This window comes from Oncorhynchus masou, chromosome 13 (genome assembly GCF_036934945.1).
Source record: "Oncorhynchus masou masou isolate Uvic2021 chromosome 13, UVic_Omas_1.1, whole genome shotgun sequence".
Lineage (NCBI taxonomy): Eukaryota > Metazoa > Chordata > Actinopteri > Salmoniformes > Salmonidae > Oncorhynchus > Oncorhynchus masou.
This window is the reverse complement of record NC_088224.1, coordinates 74,990,404-75,013,287: the sequence shown is the minus strand read 5'-3', so window position 1 is coordinate 75,013,287 and position 22,884 is coordinate 74,990,404. Positions and strand designations below refer to the sequence as shown.

Here is a 22,884-nt window from a genome sequence, read left to right as displayed (position 1 = left end):
GAGGGATATCTTCAACCACCAACTTACCATCCTGAGACAAAGCTGAGTATAGCCCGCAAAGATCTCCGCCACGGCACAACCCAAGGGGGGCGCCAACCCAGACAGGATGACCACATCAGTGAATCAACCCACTCAGGTGACGCACCCCCTCCAGGGACGGCATGAGAGAGCCCCAGCAAGCCAGTGACTCAGCCCCTGTAATAGGGTTAGAGGCAGAGAATCCCAGTGGAAAGAGGGAACCGGCCAGGCAGAGACAGCAAGGGTGGTTCGTTGCTCCAGAGCCTTTCCGTTCACCTTCCCACTCCTGGGCCAGACTACACTCAATCATATGACCCACTGAAGAGATGAGTCTTCAGTAAAGACTTAAAGGTTGAGACCGAGTTTGCGTCTCTGACATGGGTAGGCAGACCGTTCCATAAAAATGGAGCTCTATAGGAGAAAGCCCTGCCTCCAGCTGTTTGCTTAGAAATTCTAGGGACAATTAGGAGGCCTGCGTCTTGTGACCGTAGCGTACGTGTAGGTATGTACGGCAGGACCAAATCAGAGAGATAGGTAGGAGCAAGCCCATGCAATGTTTTGTAGGTTAGCAGTAAAACCTTGAAATCAGCCCTTGCTTTGACAGGAAGCCAGTGTAGGGAGGCTAGCACTGGAGTAATATGATCAAATTTTTTGGTTCTAGTCAGGATTCTAGCAGCCGTATTTAGCACTAACTGAAGTTTATTTAGTGCTTTATCCGGGTAGCCGGAAAGTAGAGCATTGCAGTAGTCTAACCTAGAAGTGACAAAAGCATGGATTAATTTTTCTGCATCATTTTTGGACAGAAAGTTTCTGATTTTTGCAATGTTACGTAGATGGAAAAAAGCTGTCCTTGAAATGGTCTTGATATGTTCTTCAAAAGAGAGATCAGGGTCCAGAGTAACGCCGAGGTCCTTCACAGTTTTATTTGAGATGACTGTACAACCATTAAGATTAATTGTCAGATTCAACAGAAGATCTCTTTGTTTCTTGGGAACTAGAACAAGCATCTCTGTTTTATCCGAGTTTAAAAGTAGAAAGTTTGCTGCCATCCACTTCCTTATGTCTGAAACACATGCTTCTAGCGAGGGCAATTTTGGGGCTTCACCATGTTTCATTGAAATGTACAGCTGTGTATCATCCGCATAGCAGTGAAAGTTAACATTATGTTTTCGAATAACATCCCCAAGAGGTAAAATATATAGTGAAAACAACAGCGGTCCTAAAACGGAACCTTGAGGAACACCGACATTTACAGTTGATTTGTCAGAGGACAAACCATCCACAGAGACAAACTGATATCTTTCCGACAGATAAGATCTAAACCAGGCCAGAACTTGTCCGTGTAGACCAATTTGGGTTTCCAATCTCTCCAAAAGAATGTGGTGATCGATGGTATCAAAAGCAGCACTAAGGTCTAGGAGCACGAGGACAGATGCAGAGCCTCGGTCCGATGCCATTAAAATGTCATTTACCACCTTCACAAGTGCCGTCTCAGTGCTATGATGGGGTCTAAAACCAGACTGAAGCATTTCATATACATTGTTTGTCTTCAGGAAGGCAGTGAGTTGCTGAGCAACAGCCTTTTCTAAGATTTTTGAGAGGAATGGAAGATTCGATATAGGCCGATAGTTTTTTATATTTTCTGGGTCAAGGTTTGGCTTTTTCAAGAGAGGCTTTATTACTGCCACTTTTAGTGAGTTTGGTACACATCCGGTGGATAGAGAGCCGTTTATTATGTTCAACATAGGAGGGCCAAGCACAGGAAGCAGCTCTTTCAGTAGTTTAGTTGGAATAGGGTCCAGTAAGCAGCTTGAAGGTTTAGAGGCCATGATTATTTTCATCATTGTGTCAAGAGATATAGTACTAAAACACTTGAGCGTCTCTCTTGATCCTAGGTCCACGCAGAGTTGTACAGACTCAGGACAACTGAGCTTTGAAGGAATACGCAGATTTAAAGAGGAGTCTGTAATTTGCTTTCTAATAATCATAATTTTTTCCTCAAAGAAGTTCATGAATTTAAGCTAAATTAGTTTTTTTTTTAAATTTTTTGCAAATGTGTAATAAAAAAAACAGAAATACCTTATTTACATAAGTATTCAGACCCTTTGCTATGAGACTCGAAATTGAGCTCAGGTGCATCCTGTTTCCATTGATCATCCTTGAGATGGGAGTGCCCCTGTGGGAAATCCAATTGATTGGACATGATTTGGAAAGGCACACACTTGTCTATATAAGGTCCTAGTTGATGTCGGAGCAAAAACCAAGCCATGAGGTTGAAGGATTGTCCGTAGAGCTCAGAGACAGGATTGTGTTGAGGCACAGATCTGGGGAAGGGTACCAAAGAATGTCTGCAGAGTTGAAGGTCCCCAAGAACCCAGTGGCCTCAATCATTCTTAAATGGAAGAAGTTTGGAACCACCAAGATTCTTCCTAGAGTTGTCCGCCCTGCCAAACTGAGCAATCGGGGGAGAAGGGCCTTTTTCAGCGAGGCGACCAAGAACCCGATGGTTACTCTGACAGAGATCTAGAGATCCTCTGTGGAGAGGAGAATCTTCCAGAAACACAACCATCTCTGCGACAGTCCACCAATTAGGCCTTTATGGTAGAGTAGCCAGGCGGAAGCCACTCCTCAGTAAAAGACAAATGACAGCCCATTTGGAGTTTGCCAAAAGGCACCTAAAGACTCTCAGACCATGGGAAACAATTTATTAATTTATTTTTATTTCACCTTTATTTAACCAGGTAGGCCAGTTGAGAACAAGTTCTCATTTACAACTGTGGCCTGGCCAAGATAAAGCAAAGCAGTGCAACAAAAACAACAACGCAGAGTTACACATGGGATAAACAAACATACAGTCAATAACACAATAGAAAAATCTATGTACAGTGTGTGCAAATGTAGAGAGTAGGGAGGTAGGCAATAAATATGCCATAGAGGCGAAATAATTACAAGAAACAAGATTCTCTGGTCTGATGAAACCAAGATTGAAGTCTTTGGCCTGAATGCCAAACTTCACATCTGGAAGAAACCTGGCACCATCCCTACGGTGAAGCATGGTGGTGGCAGCATCATGCTGTGGGGATGTTTTTCAGTGGCAGGGACTAAGAGACTAGTCAGGATCGAGGAAAAGATGAACGGAGCAAAGTACAGAGAGATCCTTGATGAAAACCTGTTCCAGAGCACTCAGGACCTCAGACTGGGGCAAAGGTTCACCTTCTAACAGGACAATGACCCTAAGCACACAGCCTAGACAACACAGGAGTGACTTCGGGACAAGTCTGAATGTCCTTGGGTGGCACAGTCAGAGCCCAGACTTGAATCTCTGGAGAGACCTGAAAATACCTCTGCAGCGACTCTCCCCATCCAACCTGACAGAGCTTGAGAGGGTGTGCAGAGAACATTGGGAGAAACTCCCCAAATACAGGTGTGCCAAGCTTGTAGCGACATACCCAAGACGACTCTAAGCTGTAATTGCTGCCAAAATACTGATTAAACACTCATGTAAATGTCATATTTCTGTTTATTTTATTTTATACATTGACAAACCTTTCTAAAAACCTGTTATTGTGTGTAGCTTGATGAGAAAAAAAATACAATTTAATAATACATTTTATAATAAGGCTGTAATGTCAAATCAAATTGTATTTTATTTGTCACATACACATGGTTAGCAGATGTTAATGAGAGTGTAGCAAAATGCTTGTGCTTCTAGTTCCGACCATGCAGTAATATCTAACACGTAATCTAACCTAACAATTTCACAACAACTACCTTATACACACAAGTGTAAAGGAATGAAAAAAATATGTACATAAAAATATATGAATGAGTGATGGCCGAACGGCATAGGCAAGATGCAGTCGATGGTATAGAGCATAGTATATACATATGAGGTGAGTAATGTAGGGTATGGAAACATTATATAAAGTGGCTTGTGATACATTTATTACATACATTTTTTCATTTTTAAAGTGGCTAGAGATGAGTCGGTATATTGGCAGCAGCCACTCAATGTTAGTGATGGCTGTTTAACAGTCTGATGGCCTTGAGATAGAAGCTGTTTCTCAGTCTTTCGGTCCCTGCTTTGATGCACCCGTAATGACCTCGCCTTCTGGATGATAGCGGGGTGAACAGGCAGTGGCTCGGGTGGTTGTTGTCATTGATGATCTTTTGGCCTTCCTGTGACATCGGGTGGTGTAGGTGTCCTGGAGGGCAGGTAGTTTGTCCCCGGTGATGCGTTGTGCAGACCTCACTACCCTCTGGAGAGCCTTACGGTTGTGGGCGGAGCAGTTGCCGTACCAGGCGGTGATAGAGCCGGACAGGATGCTCTCGATTGTGCATCTGTAAAAGTTGGAGTGTTTTTGGTGACAAGCCGAATTTCTTCAGCCTCCTGAGGTTGAAGAGGCGCTGCTGCGCCTTCTTCACCACCCTGTCTGTGTGGGTGGACCCATTCAGTTTGTCCGTGATGTGTAGCCGAGGAACTTAAAACTTTCCACCTTCTCCACTACTGTCCCGTCGATGTGAATAGGGGACTGCTTCCTCTGCTGTTTCCTGAAGTCCACTATCATCTCCTTTGTTTTGTTGACATTGAGTGTGATGTTATTTTCGTGACACCACACTCCGAGGGCCCTCACCTCCTCCCTGTAGGCCGTCTCCTCGTTGTTGGTAATCAAGCCTAACACTGTAGTGTTGTCTGCAGAGGCGTGCATGGCCACGCAGTCATGGGTGAACAGGGAGTACAGGAGAGGGCCCCTTGTGGGGCCCCAGTGTTGAGGATCAGCGGGGTGGAGATGTTGTTACCTACCATCACCACCTGGGGGCAGCCCGTCAGGAAGTCCAGGACCCAGTTGCACAGGGCCGGGTTGAGACCCAGGGACTTGAGCTTAATGATGAGTTTGGAGGGTACTATGGTGTTAAATGCTGAGCTGTAGTCGATGAACAGCATTCTTACATAGTAATTCCTCTTGTCCAGATGGGTTAGGGCAGTGTGCAGTGTGATTGCGATTGCGTCGTCTGTGGACCTTTTGGGGCAGTAAGCAAATTGGAGTGGGTCTAGGGTGTCTGGTAGGGTGGAGTTGATATGGTCCTTGACTAGTCTCTCAAAGCACTTCATGATGATGGAAGTGAGTGGTACGGGGCGATAGTCATTTAGCTCAGTTACCTTAGCTTTCTTGGGAACAGGAACAATGGTGGCCCTCTTGAAGCCTGTGGGAACAGCAGACTGGGATAGGGATTGATTGAATATTTCCGTAATCACTCCAGCCAGCTGGTCTGCGCATGCTCTGAGGACGCGGCTGGGGATGCCGTCTGGGCCGGCAGCCTTGCGAGGGTTAACACGTTTAAATGTTTTACTCACGTTGGCTGCAGTGAAGGAGAGTCCGCAGGTTTTGGCAGCGGCCGTGTCAGTGGCACTGTATTGTCCTCAAAGCGAGCAAAGAAGTTGTTAAGTTTGTCTGGGAGCAAGACATCCTGATCCGCGACGGGGCTAGTTTTCCCTTTGTAGTCCGTGATTGACTGTAGACCCTGCCACATACCTCTCGTGTCTGAGCCATTGAATTGCGACTCTACTTTGTCTCTATACTGACGCTTAGCTTGTTTGATTGCCATGCGGAGGGAATAGCTACACTGTTTGTTTTCGGCCGTGTTTCCGGTCACATTGCCCTGATTAAAAGCAGTGGTTTGCTCTTTCAGTTTTGCGCGAATGCTGCCATCAATCCACGGTTTCTGTTTGGGGAATGTTTTAATAGACGCTGTGGGTACAACATCACCGATGCACTTGCCATTAAACTCGCTCACCGAATCAGCGTATTCATCAATCTCATTGTCCGACGCTATGCAGAACATATCCCAGTCCACCTGATCGAAGCAATCTTGAAGCGTGGAATCCGATTGGTCGGGCCAGCGTTGAACAGACCTGTGCACGGGCGCTTCCTGTTTTAGTTTATGTCTATAGGCTGGGAGCAGCCAATTGGAGTCATGGTCAGATTTTCCGAAAGGAGGGCAGGGGAGGTCTTTATATGCGTCGCAGAAGTTAGAATAACTTTGTTTTCAGATTAGCCTTGTTAAAATCCCCAGCTACAATAAATGCAGCCTCAGGATATGTGGTTTCCTGTTTACATAGAGTCAAATGAAGTTCGTTCAGGGCCGTCGATGTGTCTGCTTGGGGGGTATATACACGACTGTGATTATGATCGAAGAGAATTCTCTTGGTAGATAGTGCTGTCGGCATTTGATTGTAAGGAATTCTAGGTCAGGTGAACAAAAGGACTTGTGTTCCTGTATGTTGTTATGATCACACCACGTCTCGTTAATCATATGGCATAACACCCCCGCCCTTCTTCTTACCAGAGAGATGTTTGTTTCTTTCGGCGCGATGCGTGAAGAAACCAGGTGGCTGTACCGACTCTGATGACGTATCCCGAGTGAGCCATGTTTCCATGAAACAAAGAACTTTACAATCTCTGATGTCTCTCTGGAAGGCAGCCCTTGCTCGGATTTCGTCTACCTTGTTGTCAAGAGACTGGACATTAGCGAGTAGTATGCTAGGGAGCGGTGAGCGATGTGCCCGTCAACGGAGCCTGACCAGAAGGCCGCTCCGTCTGCCCCTTCTGCGGCCCCGTTGTTTTGGGTCACCGGCTGGGATCCGATCCATTGTCCTGGGTGGTGGACCAAACCGAGGATCCGCTTCGGGAAAGTCGTATTCCTGGTCGTAATGTTGGTGAGTTGACGTTGCTCTTATATCCAATAGTTCCACCCAACTGTATGTAATAAAACCTAAGATTTCCTGGGGTAGCAATGTAAGAAATAACAAAAAAAAATAGTGTATAGTTTCCTAGGAACGCGAAGTGAGGAGGTAATCTCTGTCGGCGCCGGAAGATTAGTGTGACGAAAGTGGTTGCCAGTGGTTGTCAGGTAAAGCTTGCTATCTGAGTCTGGAATCCAAAGGCAAGGTGACATCTTGACTCTGCTATACTCAGGGATGGGCAACTGGTGGCCCTCTGGTCTATTCCCCCCCCCCCACTGCAGCCCCTTATGATAAATTAAGATTTTTTTGTGGCCCACACCACCATCAGTGTTGCCCATCCCTGCTCTAACTGATCTCTCTAGTCGTCTCTGTAACCCCAGCCCAGCATCACCCATAATCTCATTTTGACACAAAACGGGTTCTGCCGTCGGAGGCAGCAGGGTTTCCATGGCGCTCAGTTGTCATGGCAGTGGCACAGGCCAACGCCCCCATGACAAAAATTGCTCTGTGTTCCTTTGAGTTTGTATGTAATGAGGACTATTTGCTGTTAGCTGCTCTGATGGGAGAACTGTTAAAAACACATTAAGTCATAGATGACCTGAAACGGTCCCCTCCCCCTCTACCTCCACCTCTACCTGTCCCCTCCCCCTCTACCTCCCCCTCTACCTGTCCCCTCCCCCTCTACCTCCCCCTCTACCTGTCCCCTCCCCCTCTACCTCCCCCTTTGTCCCCTCCCCCGCTTTTTCTCCTCGTTTCCTCTCCTTCATCAACATTCTACATTTATGTTCTTGAGAGTTTTTAACACTGAGGTTTTTCTGAGACAAAGTTGTCCTTTTTTAGGCCTGGGTGTACAAAACATTAGGAACACCTTCCTAATATTGAGTTACACCCACCCCCACCCCTTTTGCCCTCAGAACAGCCTCAATTCGTTGGGGCATGGACTCGACAAGGTGTAGAAAAAACGTTTCACAGAGATGCTGGCCAATGTTGACTCCAATGCTTCCCACATTTGTGTCAAGTTGTATCTTTTGGGTGGTGGACCATTCTTGATACACACGGGAAACGGTTGAGCGTGAAATCCCAGCAACGTTGCAGTTCTTGACACAAACCGTCGTGCATGGCACCTTCTACCCCATTCAAAGGCACTTAAATCTTTTGTCTTGCCCATTCACCCTCTGAATGGCACACATACACAATCCATGTCTCAATTGTATCAAGGCTTAAAAATCCTTCTTTGACCTGTCTCCTCTCCTTCATCTTAACTGATTGAAGTGGATTTAACTGGTGACATCAATAAGGGATCATGGCTTTCCCCTGGTCAGTCTATGTCATGGAAAGAGCAGGTGTTCTCATCTACACTCAGTGGATCTCTCTCTCTCTCTCTCTCTCTCTCTCTCTCTCTCTCTCTCTCTCTCTCTCTCTCTCTCTCTCTTTCTCTGTCTCTCTTTTAGTTGACAGGGGGATTTCCTCAGCCTGAGCTTAGTCTCACTTCTCACCTGCGTTTTGCATAGAACACCAGACCTCATGCTGAAAATAACAAGAAAGAAATACTGTGCAGTTTGTTCTCAAACATCAGTGGGTTTCACACCTGCAGTTGTCAGTTTGTTGTCAGTCTCCTTTGTTAAAATTAAATGAAACTCCCACACACTGTGCTGCAAGTCTTAGTTTCCACTAATTTTGTTCTACTTTGTTATAATTACTTTCAGGATTATGCTTTTGCTTAGCATCGTCTCTGTTTCAGTTATTTTGTGAACAATCTTAATTACATTTTCCCCCATCAACATTTTTGGAGATCAGACCAAGCGGCGTCTTATCACTCTTGTGTTTGTGTTGTCGCCCCCTCCAGGTGAAGCTGACTAAGTACATCTGTAAGCAGCTGCAGTGTAAGCAGAGAGTACCTGAGAGACAGAGAACCCAGGCACTGGCCAGTTACCCTCGACTGGGAGACTGGCTCTGCACCATCAACCTCAGACCTGAACTCATACAGGTACTATTTAGTCACACTGTGTATGTGGTTGTGCATCTTGGTTGTTCCAATGAATATACTCTCCTGCAACCCGCCTCACCCAATGTTGTACAGATCTGCTATTGTTATACTTTAGAACCCGGAACACCCATCAGGAGCTAGCCAGCTAACTAGCTACTAGCTAGTAGTCAGTTAGCCACTGCAAGCGGTCTTCACTGTTAACTCGGACACCAGCCAGCCTCAGCTCGGTCAATACCTGCCAGTCTGCACAACGCGATATCAACCCAGAGCATATCGGACAGCTTTTTCTCTACCACATCTCCGGATTCCTACCGCAAGCTCTGAAACTTTACACCGGATCATCGCAGCTAGCTAGCTGAAATCTGAGTGGTTACTCCTGGCTAAGGTCTATGTCCCAAAGCAAGCACCAGTTAGCCTTGAGCTAGCCTCGAGCTAGACCCATCTCCCATTTAGCCGAAGAGGTCCACCAGCTAATTCTTGGGCTACAATACCTCTTTTGCCAATTGGCCTGGACCCTTTACTGCCGACATGGAGCCCTGCCGATCCATCACGACTGGTCTGCTGGCATAATCGTCCGAGGTGGTTTCAACAAACTCTAACGTTGTGACGTTGCTGAAGGCCCATCTGCTAATCGGCTCCCTGACTCACCTATTGTTACTCATTGGACCCTATGATCACCCGGCTACACATGCCTCTCACTAATGTCAATATGCCTTGTCTTTTGCTGTTTTGGATAGTGATTATTATATTATTTCACTGTAGAGCCCCCAGCCCTGCCCAATATGCCTTAGGCTGTGGAGGTCAACTCCCTCTTGTAGGCGTCAATTGGGTTTACCTTGGTCTAAAATCATGAGAGTTGGATTTTCCTTGGTCTACAATCATGAGAGTTTTGTCGCCCCCCCCCCACACACACACACACACATGCAGTGACCTCACCTGGCTGAACTGGTGCCTCTAGAGACATAACCTCTCTCACAAACCTCTCTCACAAAATGCCTAGGTTTACCTCCACTGTACTCACATCATACCATGCCCTTGTCTGTACATTATACCTTGAATCTATTCCTCCACGCACAGAAATGCTCCTTTTACTCTCTGTTCTGAATGCACTAGACGACCAGTTCTTATAGGCTTTAGCCGTACCCTTATCCTACTCCTCCTCTGTTTCTCTGGTGATGTAGAGGTTAACCCAGGCCCTGCAGCCCCGAGCACCGCTCCCATTCCCCAGGCGCTCTCATTTGTTGACTTCTGTAACTGTAAAAGCCTTGGTTTCATGCATGTTAACATCAGAAGCCTCCTCCCAAAGTTTGTTTTATTCACTGCTTTAGCACACGCCAACCCTGATGTCCTAGCCGTGCCTGAATTCTGGCTTAGGAAGGCCACCAAAAATCCTGAAATTTCCATCCCCAACTACAACATTTTCCGACGAGATAGAACTGCCAAAAGGGGCAGAGTTGCAATCTACTGCAGAGATAGCCTGCAGAGTTCTGTCATACTATCCAGGTCTGTGCCCAAACAATTCGAGCTTCTACTTTTAAAAATCCACCTTTCCAGAAACAAATCTCTCAATGTTGCCGCTTGTTATAGACCCCCTCAGCCCCCAGCTGTGCCCTGGACACCATATGTGAATTGATTGCCCCCATCTATCTTCAGAGTTCGTACTGTTAAGTGACCGAAACTGTGCTTAACACCCCGACCGTCCTACAATCTAAGCGAGATGCCCTCAATCTCACACAAATTATCAAGGAACCTACCAGGTACAATCCTAAATCTGTATCCACAGGCACCCTCTTAGATATCACCCTGACCAACTTGCCCTCTAAATAAACCTCTGCTCATTGCCTGTGTCCGTAATGGGTCTGCGGTCAAACGACCACCCCTCATCAATGTCAAATGCTCACTAAAACACTTCAGCGAGCAGTCCTTTCTAATCGATCTGGCCCGGGTATCCTGGAAAGATATTGACCTCATCCCGTCAGAAGAGGATGCCTGGTGGCTCTTTAAAAGTGCATTCCTGAACATCTTAAATAAGCATGCCCCTTTCAAAAAATCTAGAACTAAGAACAAATATAGCCCTTGGTTCACCCCAGACTTGACTGCCCTTGACCAGCACAAAATATCCCGTGGCGTTCTGCATTAGCATCGAAGAGCCCCTGCGATATGCGCTGATTGACAGAGTCGAAAGCCTTGGCCAGGTTGATGAAGGGAAGTCAGGAACCATTATACACAGTCAGTTAAGAAAGCTAAGGCTAGCTTTTTCAAACAGAAATTTGCATCCTGTAGCACTAATTTCATAATGTTTTGGGACACTGTAAAGTCCATGGAGAATAAGAGCACCTCCTCCCAGCTGAATATTGCACTGAGGATAGGAAACACTGTCACCACCGATAAATTTACAACAATTGATAATTTCAATAAGCATTTTTCTATGGCTGGCCATGCTTTCCACCTGGCTACCCCTACCCTGGCCAACAGCTCTGCACCTCCTGCAGCAACTTGCCCAAGCCTCCCCCCGTTTCTCCTTCACCCAAATCCGGATGCTACAAATCTGCTGGGCTAGACTATCTGGACCCTCTCTTTCTAAAATGATCTGCTGAAATTGTTGCAAACCCTATTACTAGCCTATTCAACTTCTCTTTTATATCGTCTGAGATCCCCGATGATTGGAAAGCTTCCGCGGTTATTCTCCTCTTCAACTGGGGAGACACTCTAGACCCAAACTGTTATAGACCTATATCCATCCTGTCCTGCCTTTCTAAAATCTTCGAATGCCAAGTTAACAAACAGATCACCGACCACTTAGAATCCTTCTCCACTATGCAATCTGGTTTCCGAGCTGGTCATGGGTGCACCTCAGCCACGCTCAAGGTCCTAAACAATATCATAACTGCCATCGATAAAAGACAGTACTGTGCAGCAATATTCATTGACCTGGCCAAGGCTTTCGACTCTGTCAATCAGCACATTCTTATTGGCAGACTCAATAGCCTTGGCTTCTCAAATGACTGCCTCGCCTGGTTCACCAACTACTTCTCAGATAGAGTTCAGTGTGTCAAATCGGAGGGGCCTCTGGCAGTCTCTATGGGGGTGCCACAGGGTTCAATTCTCGAGCCGACTCTTTTCTCTGAATATATCAATGATGTCGCTCTTGTTGCTGGAGATTCTCTGATCCACCTCTATGCAGACGACACCATTCTGTATACATCTGGCCCTTCTTTGGACACTGTGTTAACAAACCTCCAAACTAGCTTCAATGCCATACAACACTCCTTCCGTGGCCTCCAACTGCTATTAAATGCTAGTAAAACTAAATGCATGCTCTTCAACCGATAGCTGCCCGCACCCTCCCACCCGCCCGACCAGTATCACCACTCTGAACAGTTCTGACTTTGAATATGTGGACAACTACAAATTCTTAGGTGTCTGGTTAGACTGTAAACTCTCCTGCCAGACTCACATTAAGCATCTCCAATCCAAATTAAATCTAGAATCGGTTTCCTATTTCGCAACTAAGCCTCCTTCACTCATGCTGTCAAACATACCCTCGTAAAACTGACTACCTATCCTTGACTTCGGCGATGTCATTTACAAAATAGCCTCCAACACTCTACTCAGCAAACTGGATGTAGTCTATCACAGTGCCATCTGTTTTGTCACCAAAGCCCCATATACTACCCACCACTGCAATCTGTATGCTCTCGTTGACTGGCCCTCGATACATATTCGTCGCCAAACCCACTGGCTCCAGGTCATCTATAAGTCTTTGCTTGGTAAAGCCTCGCCTTATATCAGCTCATTGGTCATCATAGCAACACCCTCCCGTAGCACGCGCTCCAGCAGGTATATTTCACTAGTCATCCCCAAAGCCAACACTTCCTTTGGCGGCCTTTCCTTCCAGTTCTCTGCTGCCAATGACTGGAGCGAATTGCAAAAATCCCTGAAGCTGGAGACTTCTCTCCCTCTCTAACTTTAAGCATCAGCTGTCAGAACAGCTTACCGATCACTGTACCTGTACACAGCCAATCTGTAAATAGAACACCCAACTACCTCATCCCCATATTGTTATTTATCTTCTTGCTCTTAGCTCCTCAGTATCTTTACTTACACATCACCATCTGCACATCTATCACTCCAGTGTTTATGCTAAATTGTAATTATTTCACCTCTATGGCCTATTTATTGCCTTTCCTCCCTAATCTTCTACATTTGCACACACTGTACATAGATTTTTCTATTGTGTTATTGACTGTATGTTTGTTTATGTGTAACTTTGTGTTGTTGGTTAAAGTACCCAGGTTAGTTTGGTTAGTTTGCATCTGACTTAGAGAGGGCGATCATCTTGGACTCCTCAGATTCCATGTACCAGGTCCCTTAGCTGATGGTGACATGGCATAACAGTTGGCTATTCAAGAGAAGACGTTCCTGCGCATTGCTTATTATAATTTCGGGACAGATGATGTTTCCCGTCAATATCCACTGAAAATGTCCACAATTGGATCTGCTTGTGAGCCATTTAACTTTGAACATGGTTAACTTCTCCGATACTGAACTTGGTTAACTCCTTCAATGCAGAACATGGTTAACTCATCCAAAGCAATATAAACATCCTAAGTGAACCAACAGTACCATCTCCCTTTATCTGTGTCAGATTGAATTTGGGTCTTTGTTTCTTTTGGACAGTAACATGCTTATGATAGGGCATATTTCATAGCAGTGAAGGCCTTTGCTGGAAGCTGAAAGCAGGCTTTTGTAGTTCCGCTCTGTCTCCACCCTTCCAGTTGGCAGTAGCAGCTTCACAGGGAGAGTTTCTGTCACTATTTTGTCAGGACTGGTACATACACAAAAACATTTAATCTGGTGTTTTTATAGAGACAGTTTGCTCTGCCAATGGAAAATGAGTGATCACTTTTTACCGTAAATGTATTCTCTCACAGACCTGCATTTAGGACTGTTGTTGTACGCTTTGGGTTCTGAGACCTACCCACCCCCAAACCCTATTGGTCTGTAGTCAACTCTTGACGTGATCTTCTCCATTCCATGTCCCAGCTCGTGTCCTTGGCCTCCAGCCATACCCCCCTCACTATACCCCGGCCTATGTTTAGGTGTTATGTGTTTTTACTTTGTACCAAAATGGTAGAATATATATGTATGTATACTGCACACCCAGCAGGTTTGTGCAGATTATGCTATTCAGGAGTTGGCAACTGTCAAAAACAGAATAGGACGATACTATTTTGTTATATACAGTATGTATCCTGGCCCACTAATCTATGTCTATCACAGACCAGTCTAAGCTGCTCCTATCTACCAAGCCCTCTTTGCAAACACAGCCCAGTGGGCAAAAACTCATTGAATCAACATTGTTTCCACGTAATTTCAACAAAAACATTGAATGTGATGATGTTGGGAATTTCATATTTTTTCCACCAAACGTTTAACATAAATTCAATGACATGATGCCATTTTTTGTTGATTTGGTATTTGGTATTTTATTAGGATCCCCATTAGCTGTTGCAAAAGCAGTAGCTACTCTTCCTGGGGTCCACACAAAACACGAAACACAATACAGAATTACTTAATACAGAACATCAATAGACAAGAACAGCTCAAAGTCAGAACTACATAAAAAAAAGAATTAAAGGCACATGTAGCCTATATATCAGTGCATACACACAAACCATATAGGTCAAATAGGGGAGAGGAGTAGTGCCGCGAGCTGTTGCTTTATCTATTTTTTGAAACCAGGTTTGCTTTTTATTTGAGCAATATGAGATAGAAGGAAGTTCCATGCAATTAGGGCTCTATATAATACTGTACACTTTCTTGAATTTGTTCTGGATTTGGGGACTGTGAAAAGACCCCTGGTGGCATGTCTGGTGGGTTAGGTGTGTGTGTCAGAGCTGTGTGTAAGCTGACTGTGCAAACAATTTGGGATTTTCAACACATTAATGTTTCTTATAAAAATAAGAAGTGATGATGCCAGTCTTTCCTTAACTCTTAGACAAGAGATACTGGCATGCAATAGTATTTATATTAGCCCTCTGATTACAATGAAGAGCTAAATGTGCCACTCTGTTCTGGTCCAGCTGCAGCTTAACTAGGTCTTTCCTTGCAGCACTGGACCACACGACTGGACAACAATAGAGATTAGACAAAACTAGAGCCTGCAGAACTTGCTTTTTGGAGTGTGGTGTCAAAAAAATCAGAGCATCTCTTTATTATGGACAGACCTCTCTCCATCTTTACAACCATTGAATCTATATGTTTTGACCATGACAGTTTACAATCTAAAGTAAATGCAAGTAATTTAGTCTCCTCTACTTGTCCAAGTGAACCTGCAACCACAACACTTCAATAACACTAATATAAGATCTTCACTAAGCATTATATGGCTCTGAATATATACAGCAACACCTCACCCATAAGCATTTATGTCTCTTCTATAGATGTTATATCCTTGTATTGCTACTGCTGTATCATCAAATGAATTACATTTGAAGTCGGAAGTTTACATACACCTTAGCCAAATACATTTAAACTCAGTGTTTCACAATTCCTGACATTTAATCCTAGTAAAAATTCCCTGTCTTAGGTCAGTTAGGATCACCACTTTATTTTAAGAATGTGAAATGTCACAATAATAGTAGAGAGAATGATTTATTTCAGCTTTTATTTCTTTCATTACATTCCCAGTGGGTCAGTTTACATACACTCAATTAGTATTTGGTAGCATTGCCGTTAAATTGTTTAACTTGGGTCAAACGTTTCGGGTAGCCTTCCACAAGCTTCCCACAATAAGTTGGGTGAATTTTGGCCCATTCCTCCTGACAGAGCTGGTGTAACTGAGTCAGGTTTGTAGGTCTCCTTGCTTGCGCACACATTTTCAGTTCTGCACACACATTTTCTATAGGATTGAGGTCAGGGCTTTGTGATGGCCACTCCAATACCTTGACTTTGTTGTCCTTAAGCCATTTTGCATAACTTTGGAAGTATTCTTGGGGTCATTGTCCATTTGGAAGAGCCATTTGCGACCAAGCTTTAACTTCCTGACTGATGTCTTGAGATGTTTCTTCAATATATCCACATACTTTTCCTCCTCAGGAATACATATATTTTGTTAATCCTCACAGTTCCAGACAGGCAGGTCACAGGGAAGATTGAAAACAACAAACAGCAGGGATCTAGGCAATCACAAACCCGGGACAATCCACGGTCCCAGCCACAATGGCTAACCGCGTCGTGGACTACTTTCAAGAAAACCCTGCTAGCTTGATATGCAGCTAGCTAGTAGCTAGGCTAGCTGCGACGCCAAATAGCTCCTCAGACCTGTCCTTGGTCAGCAGGATCACTGGAAAGAAACAAGCAGTCCCAGCAACTGATGCCAACTGCGTCGCGGGATCCAAACTAAGAAGCTAGCTACCAAGAACTTTCCAATACACTTTCAAACAACAAACTTTCCAAACAAACACAACCAAGCTCTTCTTTGTTCCGCATTCAACAGGAAGTGACTTGAAGTTTCACGTTGAATTCACGTTAGTTGACAACTCAACCAAATGTAAATGAACACTAGATGTTGAAATTATGTCTGGGCCCAGTGGGAGGCCATTTAAATGTGTAAGATCAGCCAAGAGGGGGAGAAGGAGGAGTGGTATGTGTGAATGAGAGATTCTGAGAAAATTAGGGAGGGAGAGCAAGAGATAGACTAATTATGTCTACAAATTATGACTGCAAGATGAGAGATTCTGCAGTGGCCTAGAGAGGCTAAGATTAAGATTAAGGCTAGAGATAAACTCAGCAAAAAAACAAATGTCCCTTTTCCAGGACCCTGTCTTTCAAAGCTAATTCGTAAAACTCCAATAACTTCATTGTAAAGGGTTTCAACACTGTTTCCCCTGCTTATTCAATGAACCATAAATAACAGCTTACAGACAGTAGGCAATTAAGGTCACAGTTATGAAAATGAGACCTTTCTACTGACACTAAAAAATACCAAAAGAAAGATGCCCAGGGTCCCTGCTCATCTGCGTGAACGTGCCTTAGGCATGCTGCAAGGAGCCATGAGGACTTCAGATGTGGCCAGGGCAATAAATTGCAATGTCCATACTGTGAGACACATAAGATAGTGCTACAGGGAGACAGGATGGACAGCTGATCATCCTCGCAGTGGCAGACCACGTGTAACAACACCTGCACAGGGTCGGTACATCCGAACATCACACCTGCGGGACAGGTACAGGATGGCAACAACAACTGCCCGAGTTACACCAGGAACGCACAATCCCTCCATCAGTGCTCAGACTGTCCGCAATAGGCTGAGAGAGGCTGGACTGAGGGCTTGTAGACCTATTGTAAGGCAGGTCCTCATCAGACATCACCGTCAACAATGTTGCCTATGGGCACAAACCCACCGTCGCTGGACCAGACAGGACTGGCAAAAAGTGCTCTTCACTGACGAGTCGCGGCTTGTCTCACCAAGGGTGAAGGTCGGATTCGCATTTATCTTCGAAGGAATGAGCGTTACACTGAGGCCTGTATTCTAGAGCAGGATCGATTTGGAGGTATAGAGTCCTCCATGGTCTGGTGTCACAGCATCATCGGACCGAGCTTGTTGTCATTGCAGGCAATCTCAATGCTGTGCGTTACAGGGAAGACATCCTCCTCCCTCATGTGGTACCCTTCCTGCAGGCTCCACCAGCATGACAATGCCACCAGCCGTACTGCTAGTTCTGTGCGTGATTTCCTGCAAGACAGGAATGTCAGTGTTCTGCCATGGCCAGCGAAGAGCTCGGATCTCAATCCCATTGAGCACGTCTGGGACCTGTTGGATTGGAGGGTAAGGGCTAGGGCCATTCCCCCCAGAAATGTCAGAGAACTTGCCTTGGTGGAAGAGTGGGGTAACATCTAACAGCAATTACTGGCAAATCTGGTGCAGTCCATAAGGAGGAGATGCACTGCAGTACATAATGCAGCTGGTGGCCACACCAGATACTGAGTGTTACTTTTGATTTTGACCCCCCCCTCCTTTGTTCAGGAACACATTATTCCATTTCTGTTAGTCACATGTCTGTGGAACCTGTTCAGTTTATTTCTCAGTTGTTTAATCTTGTTATGTTCATACAAATATTTACACATGGTAAGTTTGCTGAAAATGAACACAGTTGACAGTGAGAGGACATTAATTTTTTTGCTGAGTTTAGTAAGAGACTGAAATAGTGACACTGAAAGAAAGAGTGGGTTCCGAGATAGAGATAGAAGGAAAGATATAGAAGTAAATAGATAAAAGGAAAGACTGGAAAGGAAAGACAGAAGTAATGACAGAAGTAAAGAAATAGCAGGAAAGACAGAAGTAATGAGATTTTTTTTACCTTTATTTTACTAGGCAAGTCAGTTAAGAACAAATTCTTATTTTCAATGACAGCCTAGGAACAGTGGGTTAACTGCCTGTTCAGGGGCAGAATGACAGATTTTGTACCTTGTCAGCTCGGTGATTTGAACTTGCAACCTTTCGGTTACTAGTCCAATGCTCTAACCACTAGGCTACACTGCCGCCCCAGTGTAGCTGGAAAGACATAGAAGGAAAGACATAGAAGTAAAGACAGAAGTAATGAGAAAAGAAAAGACATAGAAGTAAAGACAGAAGTAAAGACAGAAGTAATGAGATAAAAGGAAAGATATAGAAGTAAAGACAGAAGTAAAGACAGAAGTAAAGACAGAAGTAATGACAGAAGTAAAGACAGAAGTAAAGACAGAAGTAAAGACAGAAGTAATGAGATAAAAGGAAAGACCTAGAAGTAGAGATATCGAAGAAAAGAGATTAAAGGAAATAAATAAAAGGAAAGACAGAAGTAAAGACAGAAGTAAAGGAAAGAAATAGAGAAATAAAAGGAAAGGCATAGAAGGAAAGACAGAAGGAAAGACATAGAAGGAATGATATAGAAGTAAAGACAGAAGTAAAGACATAGAAGTAAGGAAATAGAAGGAAAGACAGAAGTAATGACAGAAGTAAAGACAGAAGTAATGACAGAAGTAAAGACAGAAGGAAATAGATAGAAGGAAAGAGATAAAAGTAAAGAGATAAAAGAAAAGAGATAGAAGGAAAGATATAGAAGTAAAGATATAAAAGTAAACACAAAAGTGAAGACAGAAGGAAAGACATAGAAGGAAAGAGATAGAAGTGAAGAGATATAGATTTAGTAGATAGGTTGTAGTGTTTTCATTGCCCCATGCCAGCTACAGTACACCCCACCCCCCGCCACGCTATTTATACACACGGTCCTGCCTCCCCACATACCACACACACGCACACTCACACACATGGACGTAAGCACTCACACACACATGGACATGAGTGCTCTCACACACACAGACACGTAACACTAGACAGCGTAGGATCGCCGATACAGACTATGAGAAAGGAACTTACGTGGCTGAACTTGCAGGTCCTTGATTCAACAGGTGGATTTATAGGGAAAGGCAGACAGAGATAATAGGACCAGTGAAGAGCAGCACATGTGGTGCTGTGTCCGGGACACTGAGGTAGGCTAATGTCGCGTCTAATTGAAAATAACATTATTCTCCGCTCACTGCAAGAAAGCATGTGGATGTATGTTGTTATGCAAAGGATTGACAACATTGTTTTGTCACCAAAAATGTGTTGAGTCCATGAATGCAAATGTGCATTCTTGCAGAACAACAATGTTTTGACTGTTCCTGTAAGTCTGGTGACCTGTTTTAATTGAATAGGTTAGAATACAAGCCATTCTCTACTTTAGCATCTGTGTGGACCATACTACCACAGCTCCTAAATGCGATTGTTAATTGTCTTTCCCTCCCTATGAAAGTGTCCTGGCAACAATGGCCATTCATTTAGCCAGGGCTCCCCTCCATTCGGTATATGACTCACAGTGCAGGAACGTATTCACCCATGCCTCATCACACTAAAAGTGGCACCAGTTGGCTGACAGTCTGTTGGGTACATTTGGGATCGGATGTGCTAAAAGAGTTAGCCTGGTCCCATATCTGTTTTGTTTTGGGTGATCTCGCACTCCGAGGCCCACGTGAGAAGGTTCTTTAATCAGGTCAACACCAACAAGGCCGCAAGCCCTGACGGTATTATAGGGCACGTTCTCAGAGTATGTGCAGAACAGCTGGCAGTCATTTTCAACCTCTTCTTGTCAGGTCTGTAATCCCCACAGGTTTTAAGATGACCACAATCATCCCTGTTCCTAAGAATTCCAATGCTTCATGCAACAATGATTACTGCCATGTAGCACTCACTTCTGAAATAATGAAGTGCTTCGAGAGGATGGTTATAGCACACATTAACTCCACCATCTCAGCCACCCTAGACCCACTCCAATTTGCTTACTGCTCCAACAGATCCATTGCTCTCAACACTGCCCTCATCCACCTAGATAAGAGATAAGAGACAAGATAAGAGAGAGATAAGAGACTACCTATGTGAGAATGCTGTTCATTGTCTACAGCTCAGTGTTCAACACCATTATCCCCTCCAAGCTTGTCACCAAGCTTAGGACTCTGGGTCTGAACACCTCCCTCCTGGACTTCCTGACGGGCCAACCCCAGGTGGTGAGTGTAGGCAACATCACCTTCACCACGCTGACCCTTAACACTCCCTATTCACCCACGACTTTGTGGCCACGCTCGACTCCAACACCATTATCAAGTTGGCTGATGACACGACTGTGGTAGGCCTAATCACCGGCGACAATGAGTCAGCCTACAGGGAGGAGGTCAGTGACCTGGCAGTGTGGTCAGCAAGACGAAGAAGCTGATGGGGGGGGGGGGCAAACCCCTAAAGACTTAAAATGGTCCAAACACACATGCACAGTCGTGAAGAAGGCGCGACAGTGCCTCTTCGCCCTCAGGAGGTTGAAAAAGTTTGACAGTTGTACCATTGAAGTATATTAACTGGCTGCATCACTGCTAGGTATGGCAATAGCACCACCCTCCATCGCATGGAGGGTTGTGCGGACAGCCCAGTATATCACTGGTGCCGAGCTCCCTGCCATCCAGGACCTCTATATCAGGCATTGTGAAAAGAAGGCCCTGAAAATCATGAAAGACCCCACCCTCCCAAGCCATAGTCTATTTTCTCTGCTACCACACAGCAAGAGGTACCTGTGCATCAAGTCTGACAACAACAGGCTCTTGAACAGCTTCTATCCTTTAGCAATACAACTGATAAAGAAATACACAGACTGAGTTTACCTTGTATATTTATTACATTTTAGTCAATTAGCAGACATTCTTATTCAGAGCAACTTACAGTAGTTAGTGCATACATTTTGTACATTTTCATACATTTTTGTACTGGTCCCCCATGGGAATCAAACCCACAGCCCTGGCATTGCAAGCATTGCTCTACCAACTGAGCTACACGGGTAGACCTATTCATTCAATATTTGCACTGTCTCAAAGCACACTCACAGGGCCCTACACGCACGCACGCACGCACGCACGCACACACACACACACACACACACACACACACACACACACACACACACACACACACACACACACACACACACACACACACACACACACACACACACACACACACACTGTCACTCCAAAAAACAGACAAACACTCTCTCCATCATTTTCTCACTCACACATAATATGCACATGCATTTAAACTGCACATACATTTATACTTTCATGCATGTTAACATTAGAAGCCTCCTCCCTAAGTTTATTTTATTCACTGCTTTGCAACACTCCACCAACCCTGATGTGCTAGCCGTGTCTGAATCCTGGCCTAGGAAGGCCACCAAAAATCTTGGAATTTCCATCCCTAAGTATAAAATTTTCCGACAAGACAGAACTGCCAAAAGGGGCAGAGTTGCAATCTACTGCAGAGATAGCCTGCAGTTCTGCCATACTATCCAGGTCTATACCCAAATAACTCTAGCTTCTAATTTTGAAAATCCACCTTTCCAGAAACAAGTCTCTCACAGCTGCCACTTGTTATAGAGCCCCTTCAGCCCCCAGCTGTGCCCTGGACACCATATGTGAATTGATCCCCCCCCCCCATCTATCTTCAGAGTTTGTACTGTTAGGTGACCTAAACTGGGACATGCTAAACACCTGTCCTACTAAACTAGATGCCCTCAATCTCACACAAATTATCAAGGAACCTACCAGGTACAACCCTAAATCCGTAACCATGGGCACCCTCTTAGATATCATCCTGACAAACTTGCCCTCTAAATACACCTCTGCTGTCTTCAACCAGGATCTCAGTGATCACCGCCTTATTGACTGCGTGCGTAATGGGTTCGCGGTCAAACGACCACCCCTCATCACTGTCAAACGCTCACTAAAACAATTCAGCGAGCAGGCCTTTCTAATCGACCTGGCCAAGGTATCCTGGAAGGGTATAGACCTCATCCCGTCAGTAGAGGATGCCTGCTTGTTCTTTAAAAGTACTTTCCTCACCATCTTAAATAACCATGCCCCATTCAAAAAATGTAGAACTAAGAACAGATGTAGCCCTTGGTTCACCCCAGACTTGACTGCACTTGACCAGCACAAAAAATTCCTGTGGCGTTCTGCATTAGCATCGAATAGCCCCCACGATATGCAACTTTCAGGGAAGTCAGTAACCAACATATTCAGTCAGTTAGGAAAGCTAAGGCTAGCTTTTTCAAACAGAAATTTGCATCCTGTAGCACTAATTCCAAAATGTTTTGGGACACTGTAAAGTACATGGAGAATAAGAGCCCCACCTACCAGCTGAATATTGCACTGAGGATAGGAAACACTGTCACCACCGATAAAGTTACGACAATCGATAATTTCAATAAGCATTTTTCTACGGCTGGCCATGCTTTCCACCTGGCTACCCCTACCCTGGCCAACAGTTCTGCGCCTCCTGCAGCAACTTGCCCAAGCCCCCCCTCTCCACTTCTCTTTCACCGAAATCCAGACAGCTGATGTTCCCTACAAATCAGCTGGGCTAGAAAATCTGGACCCTCTCTATCAAAAATTATCTGCCGAAATTGTTGCACACACTATTACTAGCCTATTCAACCTCTCTTTTGTATCATCTGAGATCGCCGAAGATTGGAAAGCTGCCGCGGTCATCCCCCTCTTCAAAGGGGGAGAC

At 44.9% G+C, this 22,884-nt stretch overlaps 1 protein-coding gene across 2 annotated transcripts in view; it reads left to right on the top strand.

Annotated features, from left to right (window-relative positions):
• LOC135553049 (kinase suppressor of Ras 1-like) overlaps nucleotides 1-22,884 on the top strand; it is a 59,679-nt gene that overhangs the window by 10,355 nt on the left and 26,440 nt on the right. For both annotated transcript variants that reach the window (XM_064985119.1, XM_064985118.1), the window contains exon 2: nucleotides 8,610-8,750. In XM_064985119.1, coding sequence (XP_064841191.1) covers nucleotides 8,610-8,750 — 141 coding nt within the window. The remainder of the gene's footprint in view (nucleotides 1-8,609; nucleotides 8,751-22,884) is intronic.